The sequence below is a fragment of the Neopelma chrysocephalum genome, unplaced genomic scaffold (assembly GCF_003984885.1).
Source record: "Neopelma chrysocephalum unplaced genomic scaffold, ASM398488v2 Primary Assembly neopelma1_165, whole genome shotgun sequence".
Classification (NCBI taxonomy): Eukaryota; Metazoa; Chordata; class Aves; order Passeriformes; family Pipridae; genus Neopelma; species Neopelma chrysocephalum.
Genome location: NW_020897827.1, coordinates 748,008 through 764,598, shown reverse-complemented (window position 1 = coordinate 764,598; position 16,591 = coordinate 748,008). Strand labels below are relative to the sequence as shown.

The window sequence follows — 16,591 nt, the reverse complement described above, 5'->3', positions numbered from 1 at the left end:
TTGTGGCCCCTTCCTGGCTGCAGACAGGCATTCATTTGACAGCTGCTGTGCTCCTCTGGAGGTTTCCTGGCTGGTGATGCAGAGCATGCTGCTGGCTCAGGGGGGTTATTTAGTGGAACATCTTCCATCTCACCTCAAATCAGGTCTGGGGCTCTGCTTCCCTCTCAAGGCCTCTTTGAGAGACCAAACAGGATCTCTGGAGATCCTGCAGTCTGGAAAGGGGCCAGCAAGTGGATTTTATTTAAGGAAGGACATGTGGCAACATGGAGAAATGACAACCTAGGCAGTGTGAGAAGCTCTGCTGAGATCGGGTGGCTCGGGAGCTTGGTGTGGCTGGGAGAGGCCAGGAGGTTTGGGAAAGGGCATTTGAGGCCTCTCTTGCTCCAGGAAACAAAGTTTGCCAAGGCAGGAGCTCAGTCTGGGAGGATGAAGGATGTTCATGGTGGGGAACAGGGCCAGGCCAAGGTGTGGTGGTGGCATCTCTGACCCAGAGGGGCCAGGGCACCCCAGGACCTCTGGGACAGCTCATGATGCACCACCTTGTGCTCTTCCTCATCTTCCTCCTCCATCCCCTCTCCATGGCCATGCCCAAAGCCTGGCTGTTTCAGCAGGCAGGGACAAGGCAGATATTCCCATCCCATGAGGGGTTACCAGGCATTGCATTATGGGCAGGATTTCCACCCTCCAGCACTCCCGGTACCAAGGCTGGGTTTGGAGAGCAAATCAACCCTCTGAAAAGCAGTGCTGGACCTCAGAACAAATTTTATTGGCACAAAACTTGCTATCCCTGGAAAATGAGTCCCCAGGGAAGCCAGTGAGTCCTGCTGATTGCAAACTGTCCCATTCCTCAGTGCAAAGGCCCAGGGAGTGGTGGAATATATCCCAAAGTTGAATCAACGGGCATGGGAGAAAGGGGAACATTCTGGAAATCAGGGAGGAACTGAGTCATGAGGCCACTGGGGGACTCTTGTAGGGGGTTTTGTCTCTCTCTGTATTTGCTTCTCCCACCCTCAGAGAGGCTCCTGGCTGTGTTTAGGTATCTTCCCATAAGGGAAATGGTTTTGTACACCAAGGAAGACAGGGAACAGCCATCAAAAAATGCCTTCAGTGTCAGGACCACTTTTTTTTTTCATTCCAGTGCAAATAAAAAACACCAACTGCCCTCTGTGAAATGATAATTGTGTTTCCTGCCTGGTCTTGGGGCAGAAGAGCAGAGAAGTTCTCTTTTCTGTGCCTAAAATTCTGACCAAACCCCAAAGAGAGCTTTGAGTGGGTGAGGCACTGTCACACGGAGCCATAAAGTGCCACCAGCACCCGAGCAGGCAGAGCCTTTCCTACAGCCATTCACACCACCCTCTGAGGATACCACCCCCAGAACATCCAAAATCTTTTTGGTTTTGGTCTTTCTGGGACTGTAGTCATGGAGCTGCACCACCACCACCACCACCCCCGAGGGGGTGTTTCCCCCCAGCCGCCGTCCTTGTCACGCTGTGAAGTCCTGGGTCACCAGGTTGAAGACGTTGCTCTCCATGGACAACTGCCACTTGCCCCAGTTCCTCTTGATCTCAGCCTGGACCTGAACCAACAGCATGGGTGGTGCTGGCACCCAGGGACAGCCACCAGCACCCAGCGGAGGGGCAGGAGCTGCTCCAAGGGCTCTACAGGATTTGGGGTGCAGGAGGGTGGGGACCCCCATCATGCCCATGTGTGCACACAGGCCTGGCTTTGGTGCACCCTCAGGGGTGTCTGTGCACCCTCGAGGGTCTCTGTGCACCCTCTGTGTGCCCAGACAGCTGTGGAGCCCAGGGATGGGTGCTGGGGGACACACTCACCTCCCCGTTCAGGAAACAGTACAGCAGAGCCACCAGGAACCCCTGGCAAGGACAGGAAGAGCAAGTTTCACCCGAGGAAAGGGGTTGAACCCCTCTGTGCTCATCTGCTGCCTGCACTTCCATCCTCCCACGGCTCTCACCCCATCCCTCGGGCAGCAGGGGATCGGTGCAAATTGTTCACCAGGACTCAACCCCGGTGTTTGAGGGGTGCCCGGGGCACAGCCCTCTCTCAAAACAGTGTGAAGCCCCAGCAGCACATCCCAGGGGCTCCCAGGGCATGATCTTGGGATGGGATGGGTACAGGGGGACTTTGCCTCCCCATCTCCCCCAGCCTGCACCTGGTAGGAGCCGAGGACCAGCTCGAAGTACAGGCGGGCATCGACGCCGACGTGCTCGGGGAAGAGAGCGAACACCACGTAGTGCACCCCGAAGAGAGGGATGAGCAGCAGCGTGGACTTGGTCAGCCTCCTGCAGAGAGTGGTGGCATGAGGGGCAGCCTGGGTGGTCCTCCTGCCCCGTGAGACCTTCCCAAGAGCTTGGTTTTAACCCCAAGCAGGTTCTCTGTGAAAGGCAGGTCTTGGAGCCTCCCAGATGTTCCTCCTCTGTGCTCCTCCAGGGAGGGGTCCCTGCTGCCCTGGGACCCCCAGAAACCAGGGTGAGGGGAGCCCCCCTTTGTAGCCCTTACATGTACTGCTGCTTGTAGTTTCTGCTGATGTCTGGGGACCGGATCTTCTGTGCCAACATCCTGGTGACATTGAGGAAGATGAGGAAGTTCACCTGCCATGGGAAGCCACGTCTCAGGCTCTGCACAGCCCCCTGCTCGCTTCCCCCTCTCCATAGGGGACCCCCAGCTCTGGGGCTGGGATTCTCAGAGGACACACTCACAAATATGGCCAGGAGGATGGGAGCCTTGATCACCCACCAGTACAGGCTGGTGTAATCATCCCAGCACCTACGGGAGAGGAGAAGTGGCTCTGCCACCCACTTGGACCCTTGTAGCCCAGGTGTCACCCTGCCACCCCTCTGACCAGCCCCATGCCCCCTTTGCACAGCACTTCCTGCTACAGGATCCACTAGAAAACAGGAACAGCATTAAAATAAAGCCCTGGCCCAGTTCTCCCCTCCTGAGCCTCCCATGCAAGAGGTTCATCCCCCAGGACTTGGATGGGGGACATGTGGCTGGAGAAGGAGGAGGAGTGTCTGCTCCTACCCGTGGTTGTCATACTGCAGCCTGGTGACCACCCACACAGCGACTGTCACCATGGGGACACCTGCAAGGACAGGACAGGCAGGGATGTGGAGTCTCCCCAGTGCCCTGTACCACCCCTCCCTCCCTTGTCCCCAAACCCACGTGTCTAGGTCAGGTCTGCACCCCTGGATGTGGCAGGAAGGTGACAACCCTTCCACCTTCTCCAGGTTTGAATGGAGATGGTGCCCACTGATGGTGATACTTCTGTCTGTGTGTCACCTCCTGGCCACCCTCCTGCTCCCACCTGTGCTCTTACATCCAACCTGGGATCAGTATTTCCAACTCCAGGTGGATGTGGGAAGAAGGGAGGACCTGTCCTGGGTCAGGTCATGCCTCCCAGCCTGCTCCAGGAGGTGCCCCAGCAAGAACAAGGCCATGCAGAGAGATTTGGGGGCAAGGGGGGTGTGCTGAGAGCAGCCATGGCCAGGGGGGTCAGAGCAGGCAGCCCCTGGAGGTGGTTCCTGCCCCTGGAGGTGGTTCCTGTCCCCGGCCCGTCAGTGGGGCCCTGCCCAGGGGTCAATGGCCCCACACTCACCCCAGCCAATGAGGATGTACCACCAGATGTACCTCCTGTCGGAGGTGAAGGTGAGCAGCAGCAGGGTCTGCAGGTACAGGCCCTCCACCAGCAGCCAGTAGAAGTTGGCCAGGACCGAGTACTGGAAGAAGGCGATGGCTGCTTTGCAGTTCACCTGCCAGGATGAGGAGGGGGGGAGGCTCAGAGTGCTGGATGGCACCAGACCCTGTCCTAGGGGGCACTGAGGATGGTCATCCTCCCTGTCCATCCCCTCAAGGACACCTGTGATGGCCTTTCAGTGCAGCTCCAGGGATTCTGCACCAATCCCACCCGTCACCCACAGCAGGTTCTGCTCTGCCTGTGCAACATGGGCAGGTGAGCACGGGCTGCTTTTGGAGGACCTTTAGAAACCCATGGCTCTGGTTGTGTCCGTGGTGTCCACAGGGTGGTACCTGCACGCAGGGGGTTCTGTTTTGATTGAGAACCCCAAATCTGCACATCCAGCAGTGCCAGGTGTGTTTGCATGTACCTGGTGCTGCTGAGGTTGTGCTGAGCTTCAGCCCTGCTGGGACATTGTCTGAGACCAGGGAGAGCTTTGAGAGCAGACCATGATCTCTGCACATGAGGCCAACGCAGAAATGTTGTTGTGAACCTCCTGAAGTCCTCCCAAGGCAGACTGTCCTCCCCAGGCTCAAAGCCTCTCTCTCTCTCCTCTTTCCAGTGCTAATCCATTCCAAACCCACTCAGACTCTTCCAGATGACCTCATGTTGCCCTCCCTGCACCTTGCCCAGGCTGGGACTCAGTGTCTTACTGTTGACATCGTGCAGTGGTCGATGGACTCGTCTGAGAAGAGGATGGTGTCCTTGATGAACACAGCAGTCCCCCGCAGCACAAAGGAAGTGAAGAAGTGGATGTGGATGGAGTTCCTGGTGCAGTGCAGCTTCCTATGGGAGGAAGAGATGTTCTGCGCCCAGGGAGGAGCAGAGACAGCCAAGGAGCAGAGGAACTTGTCCTCTAATATCCCCTTCCCTGGCTGGAGCCCAGCCCAGGGACCATGTGTTTGTGATGGTCAAGCACAGAGCCCTGGAGAAGGTTTTCCTGCTCTGAAATCAGGAAGAACAGTGTTGTGCTGTGCTTGAAGCTGCTGCCCAGGGACAAGGTGCACCGGGGAACATCCTCAACCTCCTCCAGAGAGCACAAATCTGCAGCACAGCGAGGTCTGCAAAAGCAAAGCTTGAAAGGGCAACCCGAGGGTTTCAAGTCTGTGTGTCAGCAGGGAAGGACAATGCTGCTGTTCCTCTCATGCTGCCCTGGTTGTCCATGTTGGCAGGGATGGAGTTTGGCTGCTCAGGGGGGGCAGAGGCTGAGGGCAGCATCCCCTGCTGAGGATTTACCCTGTGTTGCTCCAGCTGCAGCCCAGGAGCAGCCAGGACTGAGCCCTACCTGAAGCAGGAGAAGATGCTGATGGCCAAGAACAGGGCTGCCAGGGATGTGGAATAGCCACAGGTGTAAAGCACCTTCATGGTGACAAAATAGCCTTTCTGGAAAGGAAAGCACCAGTGGAGTGAGGCAGCATGGACTGGGAGGTGCTGGTCTGCGATGGCAGGGAGGTGACAGGGTGATGACTCAGCCCAGGTTCCTCCAGGCATCCCAGCAACAAGGATGAGCCCAAATGAGATAACCCTGGGAGGATCTTCATGTTTCTTTGCCCAACAGTGTGGGTCAGTGTGGGGAGGGCGATGTGGGCAGGGTGATGTGGGCAGGGTGATGCTGCAGTGGGTGCCTCACAGCCCCCGGGGGACCCCCTTGCCTTGGCCTCGGTGTCATTGTTGCTGCCAAGGGCCTCCAGCTCACAGGCGCTGTGGTAGGGAGGGCTGGGGGAGCTCCATCCCAGCTTCGTGCAGTTCCTTTGGATCAGCACTGCAGCAAAAAGAAGGGACCTCATGAGAGCCACAGGTATCACCTCTGCATCAGCACCCCCAAAATGTCCTGCCTGGGACAGCAGCAGCAGCCCAGCAGGGACAGCAGTGTGGTACCAGAGTGGCCTGGCTGCCCCATCCCTCCCAGAGCACATCACTGCCCTCCTGGAGGGCAACTCAGGGTAGGGTGTGAAAGCAGGCATGAATCCCCACAGAGGGAGGGAGTTTAGGCTAAAAAAGTGCTTATTCATCCTGTGAGAGCTTCATCAAGCCTCTCCTGAGCTGTTCCAGCCCTAAGCATGCATTTACCAACTCTCCATTGCCTATCCAGTTATGCCCAGTGCTCAGATGCTGGGGGGACTGACTGGGTGCTCTCCTTCACACCCCACTGTCTCCAAGGGGGATGGAGGCAGCAGCTCCCCTGGCAGCAATTCCCACCCTGGGAGAACACCTGGCCTTGAAATCATCACAATCCCACACAGCATTTTTCATCCATGTGGCTTGGAGTGATCCCGAGCAGGGCAGGAGCGTTTGGCTGCTGTGTGGGAAAGGAGGGCACCGAGCAGCACAGGGACTGTCCTGCTGTCACCCAGCTGGAGGATGAGGTCCCCAAGTGCTCTACACACAGGGCACTGAGTGATTAAAGGATCTGGGGACTTCCCTGGCGTGGCAACAACCTGAGTTTCTGCTTTTGCCCGTCCCCTGCTTGGACTGCAGTATATACCAAGGACACATTTTGGAGAGGCAGGAGCTGTGAGATGGCAGGGGAAGGGCTGGGGTGTCACAAAAGCCCCTGGCAGGGTGGGTGGGTGGGTGCAGCTCAGCCCTCGATCCCGTGGGATGAGCGGTCCGGGTGGGATTCACCGCACCTTTGGACTTCTTGAAGACGTGGAGGATGTCGGGGCAGGCGACGGCTCGGGACTGGCCGACGGGCACGGCCGACCAGCAGCTCAGCCCGTCCCACTCGGTCCGGCAGCCTGGGGAGGGATGGGACGGTCAGTGCTGGAGAGAAGGGACGTGCCGGGGGGACACACGGAGCCCCCACAGCACAGGGGACACACGGAGCCCCCCCGGCCCCCGGCACAGCCCAGGGGACACACGGAGCCCACAGCACAGCCCAGGGGACACATGGAGCCCTCGGCACAGCCCAGGGGACACAGGGAGCCGCCCAGCACAGCTCAGGGGACACACGCAGCCCCCGGCACAGCCCAGGGGACACACGGAGCCCCCCCAGCCCCCGGTACAGCCCAGGGGACACACGCAGCCCCTGGCACAGCCCAGGGGACACACGCAGCCCCCGGCACAGCCCGCACCAGACACAGCCCCGCGGGTGTAAGGTGAGAGCGGAGCCGTCACCCGATCTCCGGGCCACGCCGTTCCCCCTCAGGAATCAGGAGCATCCTGGCTCCAGTCCTGGGAACAAACCCCCCCTCCCCAGCGCTGAGATCTCCTTTTAGCCCCGCGGAGAGAGGGGACCCGGTATTTCCTGGGGCTCCATCCGACCGGAGTTCCTGCGGGGAGATCCTGGGGATGAGGGTGTGGGATGGGCTGGGAACTGCCTGTGGGTTCTAAAATAATGCAGGTTTATGCTGTATTTCTGCACCCAGCAGCCATGGAGGCTCAGCTCGGGATGTCTTTCCAGACGAGAAGAGAAAGCCCTGCAAGACTTGCTAACAGTGATCAGCTTAAACATGCTTTGCTTCTGTCTCCAGCACTAAATTCCTCTTCAAACAACTCCCGAATTGCCTTGGAAATAAGCACGGCCCAGCAGACTCAGGGCCTTGAAGAATTAGTGCTGCAGCACCCCAGGATGAGACACAGACATCACATTCCAGGACAGCTCTCCTCCTTGTACATCTACATTATTAACCTTGCAAATATACATTACTAACCTGGAGCCACGTCTATTCCCAGCCAAGGAGTGTGGATTCAGACAAGTCTAATTAGTTTGTTCTGATTTCAGCAGAGCAGGCTGGGGGTACCTGCCCAGTCCAGGAGGGGTTTGCAGGGCTGTCACTGCTGTGTCAAGGTATGGCTTCATTTTTGCTCTGCAGGATCAGTGAACTGAGCAGGGCCACTGGGACTGTCACTGAGAGCTTCAGCTCTGGGGGTCACTGAATTATGGAATGGTTTGGGCTGGAAGGAGCCTTAAAAACCAGCCAGTGCCACCCCCTGCCATGGGCAGGGACACCTTCCACTAGCCCAGGTTCCTCCAAGCCCCGTCCAACCTGGCCTTGGACACTTCCAGGGATCCAGGGGCAGCCACAGCTGCTCTGGGCAACCTGTGCCAGGGTCTCCCCACCCTCACAGGGATAATTCCTTCCCAATATCCCATCTAACCCTGCCCTCTGGCAGTGGGAAGCCATTCCCTGTGTCCTGTCCCTCCATCCCTTGTCCCAAGTCCCTCCCCAGCTCTCCTGGAGCCCCTTTAGGCCCTGCAAGGGGCTCTCAGGTCTCCCTGGAGCCTTCTCTTCTCCAGGTGAACCCCCCCAGCTCTCCCAGCCTGGCTCCAGAGCAGAGGGGCTCCAGCCCTTGGAGCATCTTCCTGGCCCCCTCTGGAACTTACAGCACCTACAGTGCAGAGGAGGCCATGGAAGTGATCCAAGAAATGGAAGAGCCCTGCTATGGGGAAAGGCTGGGAGAGCTGGGGGTGTTCAGCCTGGAGAAGAGAAGGCTCTGGGGAGACCTTGGAGCACCTCCCACCACGTCCAGGAGATTTGAGCCTTTCCTGGCATCCTCACTTTGCATCACACTGTCTACAGGACCCTCCCCACTGGCACAAGCAAGGGGGAAGGGATAAATCCAGCTCAGGTGGGCAGCAGAGGTGGCACTCAACCAGGAAACACGGGATTAAATCCTGATTTTAATTATGCATTTGTGCTCCTTGGTTATTTTCCTACAGTGAGATTCCTTCCCCCAGGCTGGCACAAAATGGGCTGCAAAATGGACCTTTTCCAATCAACTTGGCTTTTCTCTGCTAAGCTGGATGATAGACTGCATCTCTGCAGTTACTTAAGCAATTATGCACCTTTACATGTATTTATTGAGAAGCTTAATTTTTACATTGGTTTTAGATGAAACCCGTTGAGTGACGCATTTCTTATTCTCCAGGTGATAATTTTTGCCCAGAAAATTGGGTTTGCTGCTATTGGACAGAAACTGAAATGCAATTTTAAAAAACAGGCAAAAAGGCAGCTCTTCAAAACTGTTTTTCAATCAGTTAATTCGTTTAAAAGTCCCAGCTACGTAAAAATTAAGTTGCTTAGAACACGTTTTGCATTAAAACTAACTGAATTAGGAAGGCAAGAAGATGTGAAGTGGTGACAGGCACGATGTGACACTGGTGCTGGTGGCCTGGCATCAGTGCAGAGAAGGTGGATGGGACAGGAGGCTCTGCCAGGGGCACAGACCACTCTGGAAGAGCCACATGCCCTAAATTCTCCCTGTGAGGGTGAGGAGGCCCTGGCACAGGGTGCACAGAGAAGCTGTGGCTGCCCCTGGATCCCTGGAAGTGTCCAAGGCCAGGTTGGACGGGGCTTGGAGCAACCTGGGCTGGTGGAAGATGTCCCTGCCCATGGCAGGGGGTGGGACTGGATGTTCTTTAAAATCATTTCCAACCCAAACCATTCCATGATTCTATAAATCTGTCAGGATGGAGTCCCTGCAGTTGTTTGTGTCCCTCAGCCCCCCTGACTGCAGTCTCAGCCTCCTCTCCCTGCAGCAGCATTTTTGGGCTCTCAAGGAATTTTCCTTATCCTTTCCCTGGGTGCTGCATTCTACTTCCCTGAAGATACCTGCTTTTCCAAAGCCATGCTCACTCTGCAACCCTCTACCATGGATCACCCTCCAAAGACCCCTCAGCAAATCCCGAGGGAGATGATCCCGGTGCGTGGTGGGTGCTCACACTCACCTTCCTGCCCAGGGGTTCCCGGAGCTTGGCTCTCACTCCTGATGATCTCCAGACATTCCTCTTCTTGCTTTTGGAAATAGAGGACGACGGAACAGTCGGGATGTGTCCCTTGCACCTTGGGAGGGGGAAAGGGCAGGCAGCAGAATCACGGAATAACAGAATGGTTTGGGTTGGAAAGGACCTCAAAGACCATCCAGTTCCACCCCATTGCCACGGGCAGGGACACTTTCCACTGGATCAGTGGGAAGTTGGGCATTAACAGGCAGGTTCCAGACAAAATTCCCTATTTCTGCAGCAGCTGCCACAGGAGAGCCAAGCTATGGAACTGTGCTCTGGAGCCTGACATTTCCTGCACTTTCTGCTGTTTGCCTTGCAAACACCACAGAGAACCACTGCAATTATTTCTAATTCCCTCTGAGAGTTTGTGATGCCTCAGGGCACAGCTCCACCACAACACCAGATCCATGTGGAGCCGAGTTTATGGATGGAGAGCCCGGCCTCACTGCCCAGCACATTCCAAACCTCAGCAAGGAAACCATGTAATTAGAGATATACGAAAACCACCTCTTTGGGCATGGATAATCCTTCCCCAGAGTTTGCTCATGTCCAGGCTGGTGTGTTTTAATTGGAAACATCAGCAACCGCTGTCAGAGTTCACCCTTCTCCTGTTCTCCAGCTCTTCGGGAGAGGCTGGAAAACAGGCACAGTTTCCTTAAAGCTGGTTTGCTAAAAGAAGTGAAGAAACATCAAGGAGTATGTCCTGACCCTACAGATCCCAAAAGTGCAAGGGATGTAATGGCTCTTTGTCCAGGGATTGGATTGCCTGGGAATCTCTGCTTTTGGGACTTGCCTCCTTTGATTCCAGCTGGAGAGCTGGGAGACTGAGGCTGAACTGAGAGCAGGCCATGAAGTTTGCACATCCATTCCCAAGTATCTGTGCCCATTCTCATACATCCGTGCCCATTCCCATGCATCCATGCCCATTTCTAAGCACTGGTGCCCTTCCCTTCCCTTCCCTTCCCTTCCCTTCCCTTCCCTTCCCTTCCCTTTCCCTCCCCTCTCTTCCCTTCCCTACTCCTCCCCTCCCTAACCTAACCTAACCTAACCTAACCTAACCTTCCTCCTTTACTCTTTTTTTCCTGTTTAATTTTCTTTTTTTCCCCCTTTCTTTTTCCATTCCCTTTTTCCCTTCTTTTCCCCCTATTTCCCTTTCCTTTCCTTTTCCTTTGCCCCTGGAGCAATCTGACAAGTCTAGAGGGGAGTTATTCACCGTGGATCCCTCCAGCAGCACAACCCCCCCCGTGTCCCCCCAGTTCCATGAGGGTTCGGTGCCAACATCCCCACGGCTCTGCCCCTGGATTGGGAGCACCCACAGATGATCCCTGCCCCCTGCACCCTCCAGCCATCCCAACCTTTGCCCCTGTGGGTGCTCCCCCGGGCCCTCGGGCTTTGGGGCTCCTCGAGGGGTGTAGGACAATGTAGGCAAAGTCCCCCCCGGCCCCACGCGGGGATGGAGGGTCTGTCGCTGAAGCATCACCCCCTGGGGCAGCCCCTGGAGCTGAATCCCGCGGGAGCCGCGTCCTGGCTGGTCCCCGAGCGCTGTCCCACCATGGGGGGGATCCCAGGATCACCGGGGTGAGCACATCCCCCCTCAAGAGCTGCTGCGAAAGCCCCCGAGTGGGTGGGGGGTGCCGGCAGCTCGCAGGGCGTCACCCCGGGTCGGAGGGACGGGGATGGGATGGAGATGGGATGGGAAGATCCCACCCTGGCCAGGAGGGCAGCGCTCTGTTCTCAGGGCTGCCCGCCCCTGGGGTGGCTGTCCCGGGGGGATCACCCTGCCCACCGCCCACCCTGTGCCCCCGCGGCCCCGCCGTGCCCAGGGACACTCACCTGGAGCACCGGCAGGACGAGCAGCAGGACCAGCAGCCTCGGGGGCGGCTGCCACGGGACTCCCATGGCTGGAACCAGCGGGTGTCCCGGCTCAGAGCCCGAGGGGCCGGGGACAGCCCAGCTCCTCCCGCATGTCCCCGAGGGTGGGGGACCCCGGCACCTCCCGGGGGTGACCCAGCACCTTCCTCCCCCTCTTCGCTGCCCCTTCCCAGCCGTGTCCTGCTCCTGTCTCCCTCCAGGACCCTTTCCTGCAGCAGGTCCTTGGTCACAGCCCGGTGGCCCTGACCCAGTGCCCGTGTCCCCCCGGCTCTGGCTGTCCCCGAGTGCCGATGGGCTCTGTTCCTCTGCGAGCCTGAATGTCACAGCTCCTGCATCTGGAATATGGAGGCTCCACCCTCCACTCCCCCTCCCCACGCAGAGGGTTGGACAGAGGAGCAGCTCGGGAGGGACCCCCAGCCTGGCACTGCCCAGCCTGGGCACTGCTGTGCCCCCAAGCATCCCTTTACCTGCTCCCAGCTGGGCCCAGGGGGATGCACAGCAGGCACATGGACCCCTCTCACCTGCTCCTGGGATGCTGCAGGGCTGGAAAACTGCTGGCTAAAGGCTGTGGGAAGTGGGGGTGCAGCCGGGATGGGGTGCAGGGGACACCCCGAGGGTCACGCTGCACCCTGGGCAGCTCCACACCTGGGACTGGAGGAGGGTGGGGACCCCAGAGGAGATGTTGTGACCTGGGGTTGTGCACACACGTGTGCAAACACATGCCCTGACACACGTGTGCCTGCCTGGACACATCTGTGCCCGTGGCCTGGGGGCAGTGGGGCTCCTTCAAGCCCTCCCCCAGGGTGGCAGGAGGCTCTGCTGGCCCCAGTGACAGGCAGGGCTGCCCATCCCTGCCCCCTTCACCACCCTGCCTGCTCCCTCAGCTCCTGCCTCTCCTCCCTGGAGCACCCCCAAATCCCTCCCCAAAACACCCTCCCTGCCCAGAAAGGCCCAGAAAGGCCCAGGGTGGGCACTGGGTGTCTGGCAGCCGCCCACACCTCTGTAAAATAACCTTAACTCTGCCCCAATGGAGACTTTTGGTCTTGGCTGAGCTTGTGAGTTTGGTGGTTTGGTGGTTTGGGTGCTGGAACCTCAGTGCCAAACCAGAGCAGAGCAGGGGGGTGCTGGGGGATCCCAGGAACAGGAACAGCCTGGCATGGACACACCCCTCCCTGAGCACAAAACACCCAGTGCTGCTTCCCTGCATCCCTCGGGGCCAAATATGGACCCCCAACCATTACCTGGGCTCTCCTCCTTATATAAAAAACCCACAAAAATCTATATAAAATATATAAATATATATAATATATATATTGCAAATATGACAAATTTGTAATTCTCCCTGCTAGAAAGCCCCGGCCCCTCCAGCAAGGGGAATTTTGACTCAAACATCACCATTTTAATGATTCTACTGACAAAGCAGAGAGGGCAGGAGAGGTGAAGGAAGGAGGAGGAAACTCAGGAGTGCAGGGAAGACACTGTGATAATCTCTTGGGATTAAAGAACCAGCCTTGCACCCCTAGACCACCCAAAATCCTCCTCACTGACACGACTCGGGTGTGGGTGACGGTAAAAGAAGGGACTGAAAATGCCCCTTCGGCCTCAGTGCTGAAGGGCAGAGGGGGGGGGGCTTCACTGCACTTTGTACTGGGGTGGGAGGAGGGAGAACCGCTTCTGCTGCTAATTTTAGTAATGCAACATCATTACCATTCCTTAACGAGGCAGCAGCTCCCAATAACTGCTCCTTCCATCGGGAGACACGAAGCCAATGAACGGACGCTGCTGTTGCTCTGCCATTCAAAGACCTCAACAGGGTTTGATATGTAAATTAAATAACCCTAAAAAAATGCAGATAAAAGAATTGGGCCCTTAACATTTCAAAGGCCTCGTTTGCCATCATTAGGAGTGGCCCACTCTGCTCTCAGCCCGCAGTTAGGTTGGCACAAAAGGCTGCCGGGGCCGGGCCAGGCTCATTAACATCTAATGGTTCCGCTGAAATGTAAACACCCAAACGTAACCATTTACTTTTCCAAAGCACATGAACACGTGGGAGGGGTGCCTAGAACCAAATTAAACAAAACCCCTGCTGCAAATAACCCTGTGCCCCAGTTGGCATCGCCCCACGGGAGTGATGGGGGATGGGGTCTGGTTTGGGGGTGGCCCAATGTGTCCCCACAAGGTCACTTAATTTGGTGCCACCTGATGGCAAATGGACTGGAGGGGTTGTCCCCGGGTTCGGAGGTGGCAGGTCTGGTCCCTGTGGTGGGAAAGGCCAGGGGAGGTTGGCAAAACCTCTCCGTGGGATGTGCATTGCTGTCCCCTATCCCCAGGAAGCACTTGTCCAGTGGAGAGCCGTGGGGATCCCTCAGGTGATGCCCAACCACCCACACCTTCCTGAGCTGCTCCTGCCCTTCCTCCAGAGAGGAAGAGCTGGGACAGACAGTGATGGTTTGACCTCCTTCCTGGTGTGGGGTGAGCTGCCCAGCCCTGATGTTTTAGGGCCATTGTTCCCTTTTGCAGCAGCAAGTGGAAAATAAACGAGGATGAACTCACTTGATTGCAAACCCTGGCCAGCCCAGGACCCTCCAGCCCCCTCTGGGATCCCCAACTGGACCAGCACACGGTGGTCCCATATGGGGTGGTCGTATCCACCCATATGACGGTGATGGGGATGGTGGTGAGTGGCCGGAGGGGACGGGATGGGAGGATTTGCCTCAGGCACATGGCTTTGGTGTGGCAGCACAGCCATGGAGGGCCGTGGGTGGCACACAGCAGCAACTGTGTCCCTGCCAAATCCCCAGGGAATCTCCCCAGAGGTTGCCCTTCAGCCACGGGAGCTCCCATTAATCCTCCTCCCGTGCTGGGATCGGTGCTGGTGCGTGTCAGGAATTAGGGATGACTCAGCCGTTTCCAAAGCAAAGGAAGTCACTGACAGGAATCTTTTTTTGCAAGTGCCAAATGCTCATTTACCAAGGGTTAGAAATTACTAATCGTGTTGTGTTGCCTCCATCCCAGCTTACAGCAAAGTGGGGTGTCCCCACCCTGCACCAACAACCTCTTCCCTGGTTTTGGGCTCTGTGGAAGGAGAGGGTCTGTGAGGCGTGATTTGGATGAAGAGGAGACCACAGTGACTGGATGATGGGTCTCAAAGCACCAGCAGCATGGGACCTCCTAGAAAAGGAAAGTGGTATTTTTTGTAGTTACCTTTCAAAATGAGAAGTTTAAACTCACTCACAGTCCTGGACCCACAGAGCATCTCCAGAGAGGTGTCCCCAAGTGGCTGTGAGTGACAGTGTGATGGGGGACAGCACGGGGGACAGCAGCTGCCAAACTGCCACTCCACATCCGGGGCTTGTCCTGGTGTGCAATGACAAACTGGTTTTGGACTGGTTTCTGATCCCCCTCTGGAGCCAGCAGGGATTACAGGGGGATGTGTTGCCTCAGCAGTGTTTACTTCATCTTCCACGAGTCTTAGGCAAGGCTGGTGACTCCGGTGTTTCCTCATTTTGGGAATCTCTCTGGCTCCAGTTTGTTTCCAGGGAAGGGAAATGACACAAGGGATGTGCTGTCAGCTCCCTGCCCTCCCCCAGTTATCGAGGGCAGCTCAGGGTGTCATCGCTGCCGGGCTGTATCAGAGCACAGCTCATCCCGGCTCGATGCATCACCATCCTGGTGAGCCCGGGCTGATGACTGGCCCTCATGCCCTGCCTGCCCCTGCTTGGCTAATTTGGCAAAGTTTGTCCATGCTCAGTGTCTCCTGCTTGCACTGCAAGCAGAGATCCGTGCAGAGAGACCATGGAGGGGCTGGATCCCGCTGTCCCTGCTCCAGGTGCCTGGTGCAGCACCCACATGGTGCAGATGTTCATGTCCAAGGGGTTGGGAGAGGGTCCCTGTCCCTCCTGGTCCCCAGGGGCCTGACCCTGTTTCAGGGCCATTGCCTTGGTCCTGAAAGGCAAAATTCCTGGTCCAAAGCAAAGCTTGTGATGGAACTCAAGCTCTGCCTAACCCAGGGCACAGGGCTGAGATCCCAGGTCTGGGTTTGAGGTTTAGGTGAGGGATTCCAGAACGAGGAATCCCAGAGTTACAGGAAGAGAAGGGCTCAAGAGCTTCCAAAGGGAGGGCTGCCAACAAAATCATCTGCTGAGCACCCTCAGGGTGTCTCTTGGCACAAGTCTCATCTCAAGAGTTGGTTTGGCAAGGTGGCTCTTACTGGGGACAGAGGGGTCCATCCCCACCAGAACTGTAAACTCCTCTGATCCCTCCTGGGCCCTGGTTTCCTAGGATGTACATGTGGATGGCTGATGTGCCATCACCAAGCACTCCAAGGTGGGGAATATAAACTGATCCTGGGCTGTCACCTCTCCCCGGTGTAGGTGAGTTGGCTCATGAGGGTCCTCACCCCCCTCCTTGGTGAGAAGAGCTGGTACCTCCAGCTGGAGGATCATTTCTGCCTATAAAAGGTGTCTCTGGGCAGTGTCCTGAGGACAGCACGGCCACAGCTGCCTTTGTCCCCAGCCCTCAGGCCTCACACTTGCATTTCCCTGTGCCCAGACTCTGCTTTCCTGGCCAGTGCCTATCATGGCACTCAGCATCCATCTGGCTGTTGAGCCTCCTGCTCTTCCTTCCTTCTTTTCTTTCTTTTTCTTTCTTTTCTTTCTTTTTCCTTCTTTTTCTTTCTTTTTTCTTTTCTTTTCTTTCTCTCTCTCTTTCTTTTTTCTTTCTTTTGTTTTTCTTTCCTCCTTTCTTCCTCTCTTTCTTCATTTCTTCCTCTCTCTTTCTCTCTTTCTTTCTTCCTTTCTTCTTCTCTCTTTCTTTCTTTCTCTTTTTCTTCATTTCTTCCTCTCTTTCTCTTTATTTTTCTTTCTCTTTTTCTCTCTTTCTTTTTCTCTTTCTTTCTTCCTGTCTTTCTTTCTCTTTTTCTTCATTTCTTCCTCTCTTTCTCTTTCTTTCTCTCTCTTTTTCTCTGTTTCTCTCTCTTTCTTTCTCTAATTTTTTTCTCTCTCTCTCTTTCTCTTTCTCCTTCCTTCCTTCCTCCCTCTCTTCCTTTCTTTCTCTCTTTCCTTCTTTCCTACTTCTCCTTCTCCTTCTCCTTCCCCTTCTCCTTCTCCTTCTCCTTCTCTTCTCCCATACAGGAGGGCAGACCATAACACTTCCAGAGGGGCTCAGGCTGCCATGGGAGGGCTGAGGACATTCCAAGCAGGTCCCCTGGACCCCTCACATCCCCCTCTGGCACAAGG

General features: G+C 56.4%; 1 protein-coding gene across 1 annotated transcript; it reads right to left on the bottom strand.

The window, feature by feature from the left end:
• Nucleotides 1-772: 772 nt before the first annotated feature.
• LOC113976485 (vasoactive intestinal polypeptide receptor 1-like) lies at nucleotides 773-11,390 on the bottom strand. Its single transcript, XM_027701700.1, has 13 exons — nucleotides 11,316-11,390; nucleotides 9,426-9,540; nucleotides 6,385-6,492; nucleotides 5,407-5,516; nucleotides 5,040-5,137; nucleotides 4,408-4,540; nucleotides 3,617-3,770; nucleotides 3,043-3,103; nucleotides 2,718-2,784; nucleotides 2,518-2,609; nucleotides 2,171-2,300; nucleotides 1,833-1,874; nucleotides 773-1,576 (listed from the first exon to the last, which is right to left on the bottom strand). The coding sequence occupies exons 1-13, from the start codon at nucleotides 11,379-11,381 to the stop codon at nucleotides 1,484-1,486; spliced, it is 1,269 nt and encodes a 422-aa protein (XP_027557501.1). The 5' UTR covers nucleotides 11,382-11,390; the 3' UTR covers nucleotides 773-1,483.
• Between the last annotated feature and the right edge of the window lie 5,201 nt (nucleotides 11,391-16,591).